Source organism: Maniola jurtina, chromosome 20 (genome assembly GCF_905333055.1).
Source record: "Maniola jurtina chromosome 20, ilManJurt1.1, whole genome shotgun sequence".
NCBI classification, from domain to species: Eukaryota; Metazoa; Arthropoda; class Insecta; order Lepidoptera; family Nymphalidae; genus Maniola; species Maniola jurtina.
The window spans coordinates 4,760,694-4,773,120 of record NC_060048.1 but is presented as its reverse complement, the minus strand read 5'-3'; the positions used below and the strand labels follow the sequence as shown (position 1 = coordinate 4,773,120).

The window sequence follows — 12,427 nt, the reverse complement described above, 5'->3', positions numbered from 1 at the left end:
AACAGCCTCAGTTCTCAAAGGGTTCATTGGCAGCCGATAAGGCCTCCCTAAAGCATTCTACCATTGACTGGAGCTATAATTATGGTCTGCTCCAAGCTGTCCACACCAGGAACTACGGGTTCATTCCTTTTAAGCGTATTAATCCCTGTCCTGCACTGGACGGCACACTCCTTTACTATTGTAAATTGCAGTTTCATATAAGGCCCCGTACGTCTCTATCGGGATCGAGTGTATCAACACTGAAGTGACCATACGTCCTGTCTTGACAAATTTTAGAGGAAAGCAAAATATACCTACCACTTTACAGAAAACTATCGATTTAATTGAACCAGAGATAGTTTCTATGAAGGCCAAAAATATCTAGATAGAGAAGGTAGCCTAACTAATAGTAACTTGTATAAGTGATCTAACGTCCATTATTTCTGAACGTTAGAATTAAGGACAGATATTAAGGTGTGCCTCTTATACTTAGGCAACCTTACAAAAAAAGCATTCGTTTATCACTAAAAGAACTGCACTCGCTTAGTTCATTTCGATGACGAAGACCTCGGATTGGCCGAAAGAGCGTTATAAAAAGTTGCCTGCAGAATCTTTTAAACGAAAAAACTTTTACCTTGAAGGGAGATTAGGTAACAGGATCGTAGAGGCTATTGCACTGAAAATAAAGGTAAATATTTCTTGTAGCTTACTTAACAATAATATGGTGCTTATGATTACCACTGGTTAGTTTCCGGTTTCTAAACCATGTGTCCCACTTTGACCTGGATAAAACCTGGTCACGTGAACACTCAATAGTTTATTGTGATGCCCGATACGTCTGGGCAAGCGAGTTGCCCGGGGCGAGTGCATGTGAATGAGACTTCTAGATACAACCACCGGTTTCCACACTACATAATATGTTATACTTCAGCTATAAGGTAACTTATAAGCATGTTAGGGTCTAGGGACAGGTTTTTAACTCCATGACGGAAAAACACAGATAGTACGTCGCTACTCGCTTCACGTCAGGTGTTGTAGTGTTGTTCTTTTGATCATAGATAAAGTTCTTTTAATAAAACCTACTTTACCATTACAAAGTAGGATCCTTCGTATACCTAAAAACATTTTCTTAGTACAATTTCTACTAAGTATGGCTTTTTCCTGATGTAAGGAACGGCGGAACAGGCCATCGTAAATGGCTTTTAGTCTTATTTTGAAAGGAACTTTCTTTTTAGTGCAGTCAACACTGATATGACGTTTTTTTCGCAAAAGCTTTTATAAATACGAGTAAGCTGGTCAAAAGCAAAAGTTTAGGATGTCAAGCTGAAAAATGCTAATAAATAAATAATAAACAAGCTCCTACTTATTTACTGAGACAAAGTAAATGAAACTTGCTTTTTCTATCGAATAAAATAAATCACCAAAATCTGTTCGAAAGAAATATAGCTATATTTCTTTCGAACAGATTTTGGTGATTTATTTAAGAAATCGTTTATACCTAACTAGGTAGGTAAGTAGTTCCATAATAATTCCATGCATCGAATTGAGAAACTCCTCCTTATTTTTTGGAAGTCGATTAAGATTAGTAGGTATAAACATGCCAGAAGGACTCATAATTAATATTAATGAAATTAGTTAAACCATCTTCTTCGATGCCAAAAGTCGGGAATATTTTGGTTTTTGTTACGTTCGTAACGCATGAACTGGATTTATCCATTAATGGTTGCGCATGTAGATTGTGGGTTTAAGCACTCATATATTTTTAACCCCCGACCCAAAAAGAGGGGTGTTATAAGTTTGACGTGTGGATCTTTGTATCTGCCTGTGGCATCGTAGCTCCTAAACTAATGAACCGATTTTAATTTAGTTCTTTTTGTTTGAAAGGTGGCTTGATCGAGAGTGTTCTTAGCTATAATCCAAGAAAATCGGTTCAGCCGTTTGAAATTTATCAGCTCTTTTCTAGTTACTGTAAGCTTCACTTGTCGGGGGTGTTATAAGTTTTTAATTTACACTTGTCATACATTGAACTTTGAAGTAGGTACTTCTTTACCGGATGTTACCGTAGATTCAGTTCTCAATGTACGATGGATGCGCTACGCTGCGCGCTGATCATGTCTAAGTCTTTTTGTATGATATTATCCGAGGGTAACTAATACTGCAATAGGAACCTACCTACTTAATAATATTATGATTAAATTGCGGTTAACCTTCGATACGCTGTAACCGGAGCAGTAAATCTAAGTTGATCTGCTGTTTCATTCCGAACTGCATCAATCTATACTAATATTATAAAGAGGAAACCTTTGTATTTTTGTATGTTTGTATTGAATAGGCTCAAAAACTACTGGACCGATTTCAAAATTTCTTTTACCATTACTTAGAGGGATTCTTCCGAATCCGTATAGGCTATATTTTATCCCGGAACACCCGTGCGAAGCCGGGGCGGGTCGCTAGTCATTAATATATATCTACAATCTACAATAATTGTTTCGATTGCCTGAACTTATGGTATTCTTCTACAATAGTGAAAAAGTGTCCGCCAATCAAATTAAGATGCTCACACGAATCATTGAGCTTTAAAAAAACAACTAGTTGATGCTAAAAGCATCGTATATATGGCCCTTATATCTACAAACTGCTTACAAATCTTATCTGGTACTAGCTGTGCCCGCGAATTCGTTCGCGTGGAATAGTGACTTTTCGCGCTTTATATAGCCACGGACGCACAGGCGCGAGGCGCCGTGATTCTTTAAATTGACATAACTTTTTTATTTATGAACCGATTGACATGAAATAAACACTAAATCCTAAGTGAAGCTTACTACAACATATAAGTGAAAACCGTATCTAAATCGAATAAGCCGTTTCTGAGATTTGCGTGCACAAACACACAGACAAACAGACAAAAAAAAAATTTATTACAATTTCGGGTTCGGCATCGATATAATAACAACCCCTGCTACTTTTTTTTATATAATATTTCCATTGTACAGACACCACTTTTCTACAATTTTATTATATGTAATAGATTTAAGTGCATTGTGCAAGGGGTGTATGTAAACATGTATTCGAAACGTTCAGAGTTCAGACAGACAACATCTACTGATTTACATTCAAACCATTTAGGCCAACAATGTTGCAAGCAAATACGCAAGGCATGCGTCTGTAGGCTGTTATTTTTAGTCTCGCTTCCAGGTGTTAATATGTCAAAGTGTCGACGCAACTTCCTTGCGAAATGCTTCAGCTATTTAGGATCGAGGATACGTAGCATTCTTTGTCGGGTTCATTACATAGTATTCGTGTTTACTATCTCTTTATGTGGGTATTAAGATAGAAAAATATAGGTACCTACCTAGAGCTTTCACTCTCGGCTTCGCCTAAGTGACCTAAGTGAAATTCGGGTAGTGTAGGTAGGTACTTAGCGAGTTAGACCAACCAAAATTGGAGCAGTATTTGATATTTCAATCTGAAGGTAGCAAAAGTTTTGCGTCAATCATCGTAATTTTTAAATTTAATTAAAAAGATTAAGTATGACGATTTTTTTAATTAATTAGGTACCTTCAAATCCCGAATCAAGGTGGAACTCAATTTCATCTTCGGTAATTTAGTTGTTGACACCTAATCAAAAATCAACCACATGGTTCTACGAGGGCTGTACATCAATATACTGGTACGTTTTGCCTAAAAACTTACTATGTAAGTACTTAAAAGAGTGCGTAAAAGAGTTTTATCAAATCAGTAACCGTGCAAAAATACGCGTAGAATATTTATTTATTTATTATTCTAAGGTACGCCCACAGCATGTTCACAAAACACTTAAAAAAATTACAATAGTAAAGTTAAATTCGGTGTGACACACCACTTACGGGCACACACAGCTCCTGCAGGGAAAACAATGTAACGTACATGACCGATCGCATATTTTGGGAAAAAATTAGAAACTAGAACAAAGAACAAACTGTTAACAATTAGTACCTAAAAATAATGACAAATTATAAATATTTGCTATCACTTTTAATTATTAACTATGCAATTAAATATAATCGAAAAACCTACAAAAAACAGGAACTGGCCGATTAATCTCTCAAACCAGAGATAATGGTATGATAATAATATTATGGAAAACTCGTAATTTTTTTGCAGTCTGTAAATAAAGATTAGGTACATTTTTCCTTTGCACATGCAGACATTGGTCTAGATGCAAAAGCACAAAAATTGGTAAGTACCTAATAGGCCTATCACGGAGCTATCGTACCTAATAAGCGTTCGTATTCGTCTGATGCACTTCAACTGCGTGTGAAAACTGAAAATGTCGTTTGCGGGTATTAGTTAGTCGTAGTTCTTGGTAGAACGTAATTGCCACCATCCCGTTTCAATAAAAACTATTTTAGATATCTGCCTAGCACGCCGGTCTCGTCTCATGCGACAGTTTACAAGGAAAGCGGGTATTCGAAAACGTATGGTTAGGATACGCTGTACTTGACGCGCTGGCACTCGACAGGATGTCATCTGATGGTGTAGGAGCAAGCGAACGAGAATGTTCAACGTTTCTGTATCTGAATTATAAAAGTGTTTTTATTTTTAGAAAACAAGGATGCGGTTTCTATTTTTCTTTTAACTGAAAATATTACAATAAAACTTGAAGAGTGTCAAGAAATAACTATCTTCTCCGAAGAGATTCCTTAGAATAATTTTAGTGTTACGAAATTGCTAACAAATTATTATTTGGGTACCTGTCAATATTACCAAAATAAGTATCGCCTTGATTTTCCATGAAAGAATATTTCGATGATTTCGATGGATAGGTACCTACAAGGATATTAGAAGTTGAGTGGCTACCATGAACAAAATGACAAGCAAAACTTTTCAAAATAGCCTTAGCCTGTATACCTACTTAAAATAAAGTTTATTTCTATTATAAGTAATTATAAGTAGATAGCTTGACTTGCATTATATAGTTTCGAAATGAGCATTTGCTTAAGTATCTAAGCTCTTTACGATCTCTTTTCCACAATATTAAGTAGTTTGTTAATTTGTTTGTAAGCTTTTGCGTAGTATTGTAGGTTTAAGGGGTGACAGTGTGGTTGCTTATTGGAACTTGGAGATTAATGAAAATAGATTTATACGTTAGTTTTGAGTCATCATAAATACGAAGTATAAACACATTAAGTAAATCGTTGTCCGGCTCTCTGTCTGTAAGCGCAGAATGGGTGTAATTACAAGAAACCGGCCGCGGCGAGCGCTTCCTTCGTTACGCACACAGATAACATATCTCAATGGATGTGAAAAAAGAAACTCTCACAGATTATAAATGTCCCGGTAAGAGCTAATGGACAAAAAACGGTGTACGTGTTTAGCATTATTCATAAGTACTCGTAAATGAGTACCTATTGTTAAAGGTAAATTAATAGATTGCTATGATACCTACCTATACAGCCTGTTGACATTTTTGAAAAAGTTCGAATCGTGGGAAAGTTCTAGTGAAATCAAATCTTTTGAAATTATTTTGAATCTGCTCATGATTGTGCCTAAGTGTATCATAATATTTTAAACATCTTAGAGTCATAAGATGTGTCTCTATTGTAGGGACTTCCACACGCTACGGTCTTGCGCCGCCTAAATCCAGCGGCTCTCTGCAACTCGTCTGATGTCGTCCGTCCACCCGTCCTAGTGACCGTCTTTCAATACTGCTCTTCCCGGTGCGAGGTCACCATTCCAGAACCTTGAGATCCCAACGCCTATAGATTTTTCGAACTATGTGCCCTGCCCATTGCTACTTCAGCTTCGCAACCCGCTGAGCTGAGCTATGTCGACTACTCTGTTTCTCCTACAATTCTAATCAGTTTTGATCATGGGAAGATATAGCAAGGGAAAATAAAAGTTATTATTAATACTTACACGCCTGCTTCGATGAGACCTGACCTGGGTCAACTCAGAAAAGTTTCTTACTTTTTCGATTTCCACAATATCCAGTTTTGCTAGTCTCATTATTTCTTCTTCTACTAGGTAGATATGTTATATTTGCTTATTATCTTATGTAAGCTTTCGCTTTTATACAGCTTATTATAAAGCTTACAGTTGCATTTGCAGGGTAAAGTTAAACATTGTAGTATGAATGTGTTCAAACCGAGCATAACATTGATGTTATCGGCGACTGTGAGGTAAGATTGTTATTCATAGTATGGAATGGGAACGTCTGTCTGGCTCACTCTGGAACTTGTTGCTTCAAATATAAATTAATTTGTTTTGCAGAGAAAGGGACTGTAAACCATAGATATGAGGAATTTTGTAGTTTTTCTTAGTGACAGATTTAGGCCCAAACTGAAAGCTGATTCTATAGATATATCACACTTATTGATCCCATGAAACCAAAACAATTAAGTAGAAACGCACGAAAAGATTTTATATCCATACTAGCTTATGCCCACGACTTCGTCCGTCCCAAAAATCCTTTCTTGGCGGATGTCTACGTCATAATAGCTATCTGCAATCTGCATGCCAAACAGCCCGATCTGTCCTGTAACTTGAGTTGTGGGTTCGTAAATCAGTCAGTCACCATTTTCTTTTATACATACATATATTTAGGAGTAGGTACCTACCTCCTTCAGGCTTCCGAGCTAAATGGGTCGCACAATTCTAAAAAACCGGTCTATGATCGTTATTGGTCAGTCTTTCTCTACAAAATATGTAAGGGTGCGTTTATATTGCTCGATTTTGTCCGTATCGAGATAAAATTAATAATGAGATATTCTATTTGTAATTGTAAGTACCTACCAAAACTTCGGAAGTAGATTCGGATAACAATCAGCCGTAGACTAAAGCCAGCCATGTTCCTATTCCATATAACGAGTAATCTTACCTCAGCTTGGCTCTTGATAATGTCAACGTAATGGTCGGTTTAGACACATTCGTCTTGCGTCGAAGGCGATACTTTATCTTGTCTTTTAAAATGCAATCTCTATGTCTTCGTGTAATCTAAATGGCAGGCGAAGTTACATATCGTCTACCCGCTTCAAGCTGTTATTATATGGGGCAAAATCTCAAATGAATAAATTCATCCATCCTAATATTGTAAATGCGAAAGTGTGTCCGTCTGTCTGTCTGCTAGCTATTCACGGCCCAACAGACAACAGTTTAACCGATTTTGATGAAATTTGGTACCTACAGAGTTAGCTTACATCCCGGGGAAGGACATAAGCTATTATTTATCCCGGAAAATTAAAGAGTTCCCACGGGAATCTTAAAGGACCATCCGTTTAACCGATTTATATGAAAGATACAAAGGTAGCTTAGGTACATTCCGGAAAATGACGTAGGCAACTTTTATGCCGGAAAATCAAAATCTATCTAGTTATAAATAAAAATATTTTTAATCAATTAAATAAGTACTTTTGAATCAATATGCGAAACTATTATTTAGACAATCTACTATAGGTGTACCTATTTTGAGAATCCCAAATAGGTTTGCACATAAAACTGCGTTGCGCTTGCGTTGAGTCTATCCGATCGTAAAACTATAGCGGTCAGCCATTATATACTATAAACTACGCCCAAGTTATTTCGTGTGTTCATTCTTAGTCCACACCACCTAACATATTATTCTGAGAAATACGTCAGACTATAACGGTCTGAGTATCACTCGTAAACACAAATGAAAATGTGATGACAGTGTGCTGAGAAAATGGCTGTCGATCTATCCTATTTCTTTTCTTTTAAGTAGACTTCTTAAAAAGTTACGCAAAAGTAGAAAAACTAATCTACATATTGATGCGGATGGGTTGTGTTTAGACTTAGTATTGCCAGTGCCCAGTAGCGCAATGGATGAGTTTTGAAACTTTTCGGTTTTTCAGTCCGCACCCTAACCATCGAAGCAGATTGAGTAAAATTCTTACTGCCATTATAATTTAGATTATATTATAAGTAAATTTAGATTATATTACATGATATTTTAATTTAATCTTAGTCTAAACATGACCACACAATATGTATAATAACAGACAGGACTATCAATTGATAAACGAGCAATTTTAAATCTCTGGTCTGGTATGGAGGCTTCGGCTTCGATTTAGCGTTCCGGTTCGATGTTGTGTAGAAACTAGAAACCAAAGGGAAGGCTTAATAAAAACTACCATACCCCTTCCAGGTTAGCCCGCTTCCATCTTAGACTGCATGATCACTTACCACAAGGTGAGATTGAAATCAAGGGCTAACTTGTATCTGAATAAAAAAAAATACAAAAATTTGGTCGAAGGACCTCAAACTATTTCAACGATAGCCAAAATAGTTTTATAGTAAACAAAGCTGCTCGGCCTGATTTCGACCGTGATAAATTCTCCGTAATCTAAGTTCCAAAGTGGCTGCACTTGATCGCTGTCTAGACTAGACTATCTATCGCCGGTCTATAAACCGCAATACGATACAATCCACTGGGAAAGGCGTCGGATATTTACAGGCCACGCTCGTTATTCTGATTTCTACTCCGTTATTATGTTACATTGGGCGTCATATTTCCTCGTTCATTGTTGTCACTAGTCTTCGGCTTTCTGAGGCTCTAGCTCCGACTATAACTTTTATCACTTACGGGAACACGTACTTACCTAGTGTTTGACAGAATTATCTCCACACACTAATTTACATATTTTGGGCACTAATTGCGTGCCAAAATTGTGTGAACTTCTAAATTGAAAAGCTTTTTGTAATTTAGTTAAATGAAAAGCATCAATTTTTTATTACTTACCTCCCTACCTAACAATACAATAGTTACCCACCTCGCTAACCCGCCTAGGCTTTGCTCTGGTGGTGTTCCTCAAAATTCTTGTGGGCATCTATAAGTCATACAAAATCTCAAATTTTTATATCCAGTGCGATTTTCGCCTTTTATAATATTATGTATTATTGGTATTTTTGTTGCAGTGGGAAGTTGTGAACGAGTGCGTTGCGGCGGCGAGAAGCGCTGTGTGCTGGACGCGGAGCTGGGCGCGCATTGCGTGCGCTGCGGGGGCTGCAGCGTGGCGGGCGCGCCCGTGTGCGCGGTGGACGGCCGCACCTACGCCGGCGCCTGCGCGCTGCGCAAGGCGGCGTGCGAGCGCGGCAAGGCGCTGCCTCTGGCTTACAAGGGCTCTTGTATAGGTGAGTAGGTATTCAGTTTTGCAATTCGTTGAGCAACGTCGGATACTCCGGTACTCCCCATTTCTAATTTGATCAACTCGAAGCATAACATCTCTCCATCGCCCGCTGTGTGATCCTGATTTTGAGGCACTTCTATTAGCGCAGAATAAAGAGAGACACAGTAGTCAAGATGCCACGTGATTAACCTACTCGTAGTATCTAAGGATCTCGTGGTAAATGACGAGACCACGACGGCCCTTTAACATAGGGCCTTGACTATACGTAGGCCTTAGTAGCACCTTAGTCCCGCACGAGTGCCGTCTATGTGGCTTCGTCAAACCTCTGTATTTTTTATTCTGATTTTGTCTTTGCGATCTTACTTGATGGTATGTGATAATGCAGTCTAGGATGGATGGATCTTGGAAAGGGCATGGCAGTTTCATTAAACCCATAGGCCTCCTGATCGATTTCTATACGGCATCGTACCGGAACGCTTATGAAATATCATATCCAATGCTCTGTGATATATTATGAATTTTTTATTGTCAGCGAACGCAACGTGCGCGCGGGTGCGTTGCGGCGCGGGGCAGCGCTGCGTGGCGGGCGGCGCGAGCGGCGCGCGCTGCGTGTCGTGCGGCGCGTGCGGCGGCGGCGCGCGTCGCACCATCTGCGGCTCGGACGCGCGCACTTACCCCTCGTGGTGCCGCCTGCAGCGCGCCGCGTGCCACGCGGGCCGCGTGGTCGACCCGCTGCACCCTGGACCGTGCAAAGGTAAACCTAACAATAGGCTTTCATGATGATGTAGTCCTTTTATTCCGTCGTGGAAGTTAGAGCTGCAGCAATTCTTTTCCAAATCTACTTAGTACTAGTTAAGTCTCCTATTCGGGAGGTCCGGGGTTCGATCCTGGGCAAGAACATCTGACTTTTCGGAGTTATATGCATTTTAAGCAGTTAAATATCACTTGCTCTAATTCGGTGAAGAAAAATATCGATGCCTGAAAGTTCTCCGTGATGTGTTCAAAGGCGTGTGGAGTCTGCCAATCCACACTTGGCCAGCGAGGCGGACTGTGGCCTAAACCCTTCTCATTCTGACATGAGACCTATGCTCAGTAGTAGGCTGGCGAAGGGTTGATCATGATAAAGTAAATACCTACTAAAACTAATAGGATAAATAAATGCGTATAGAATGTCGATAGATTAGTAATAAGTAATTGTTTTCTCTGTTTCAGAAAATAAAAATATTACGGACAATAGTGTGAATGGCGAGAAACACAGGGAAGATGTGGACACAACGCGAGTCCTATAGTCATAGACTCTAGAAATAGCACTGCAGTGTTTGAATAGCTTTGTAGGTGATGATCGGACGTGCCGCGTACGACGATCCGTGAACGCGACTAGGTTTCCGGAACATGCTGTGTTCATGACAAAATTGACCAGAAGTTGGAAGGAATCGAAGTTAAGAGTCTGTTAGTATTAGGAAAAGCGACCATAATATTTTTTTGACCATAAAAACGAAAAAAACTGTTATCCTATCCTAAGACTTGTTTCGATGATATAATCAAGTTTTACCGACAAAAGTATTGATTGATAAAGATTTAAGAACGAATGCAGGTTGAGCAAGGTTTTGAATGTATCCAGTCAATATGCCAGTTTTCAGAGCAAAATGTTCGTAGTGACTTGTTGTAGATTTAGGGAAATCTTCGAATCTGTTGCACATTTTTCGAATATTGTAGATAAATAATGTCTTATAGTTATAAAAGAAAACACTTTACATTATTAAAATTGAGCACCAAATTGTACTTAATATTTAGTCAAAATGTTAAAGATAGAAATAGAACTGTAGTTAGCACAATATTCGATGTATGCGTGTATTTCTATTCTAGAAAATCCTAATTTCCGTCTTGTTGACGTTCGCTGCTATGACAAGGTTCGTAGGATAAAATAACTTAAATTTTCATTGGACTGACAAATTGTTCTTAAAATTTTAATAACTTTTAGTAGGTACTTTAAGACTTAAGTAATTTTACTTCACGTAATGTGGTTTTAACGCTTATGCAATATTTATTATTAAGTTATAAAGTTTTAGTGCAATATGTTATTGAAAATTGTGTGAAATTTATGTTTACATGTTTTGTTTTGTTTTATTTTTATATGCAAATGTGTGTCTCAGGATCACTAATTATACGAAATTCGGTCAATACGAGAATGATTTTCAAAATACTTATTTCAGTATTATGTGTATGTAAGTTTTATAATAATTATTTTTTTATTTTCGAAACATTTTACAATGAAATTAGGTGACTTTATAGACTGTAGATATGAAGTAATTTATTGTTACTTTTAAATTATTTCCAAAATGTTTCCAAGAATTTTATTTGTACGGATGCCAGTGGTGGTTGAATAGTCGAGTCGAACTGATAAATGTCATGTAGAAATAAATTGAGTTCTGGACGTCCTGCTTAGCTTTAAATAGTTTACAATTTGATTTCTTTAATATAGACTATTAGTCCACATAAGTCTAATTATATTATTTAAGTTTTATTTAGTATGATAATTGAGTTTAATTTAAAATTATTAATCTGTAAGATCTCAGATACCTATATTATGAAGAAAATTAAATAAAGAATCGGCATAATGATTATTATTGAAAGAAAATTGTCACATAGTTTAATATAATATGTTTAAAAAAGTTGATCCAAAGAAAGGTGAATCCAAAAGTTGATTTGAGAGTAGATTTGGTATTGTATGATAACTTGAATGAAATGAAAAAACACAGAAGTTTTTTTTAACAACATTTCAAAAAAACGATAATGATCTCTACAAAATGTTTTATAACTTGAAGTTTTTTATTTTATTTTAATCAACAGGTTTACAGTCGATAAGCTAAGCACCTAAATTGTTGAGGTCACTTTTATCTAAGTATGTGAATTTCTTTGAATTGTGAATTTTGGATAAGTTGTATCTTTTTTATTTTGTTTTGTATACCTATCGCTTATAAAGTAATATTTATACAGTTTCATATCGTGGACTATATATTTTTAATACTTAAACTATTTTTATTAAATTAACTTTACGACTTTCTCTTGTCAATTATATTTTTTTAATTCTAAAGTATGGGTAAATCGTCAAGCAGTAACATAATATTTTTGACGAAAAACAAAAATACTAACAAATAATAATATTCCGATGGCATTTTTTTGAAAACAACGAAACTAAGTCATTTTGTAAGGCCACTATTGGCATTTTACTGGACCATTTGATATGTAGGTAGGATGTGATAAATCTCACAAAGTTCGAAAACTATTACATTTAATCCCGTTTTGTTGTTTAAACATTTTGC

At 37.0% G+C, this 12,427-nt stretch overlaps 1 protein-coding gene across 1 annotated transcript in view; it reads left to right on the top strand.

Annotated features, from left to right (window-relative positions):
• The window catches only part of LOC123875612 (follistatin-A-like), a 41,350-nt gene extending 29,297 nt beyond the window's left edge, over positions 1–12,053 (top strand). The window contains exons 4-6 of the mRNA XM_045921537.1: positions 8,893–9,108; positions 9,637–9,858; positions 10,317–12,053. Of these exons, the coding sequence (XP_045777493.1) occupies positions 8,893–9,108; positions 9,637–9,858; positions 10,317–10,393 (515 nt within the window). The 3' untranslated portion in view covers positions 10,394–12,053. The remainder of the gene's footprint in view (positions 1–8,892; positions 9,109–9,636; positions 9,859–10,316) is intronic.
• The last annotated feature ends 374 nt before the right edge of the window (positions 12,054–12,427 follow it).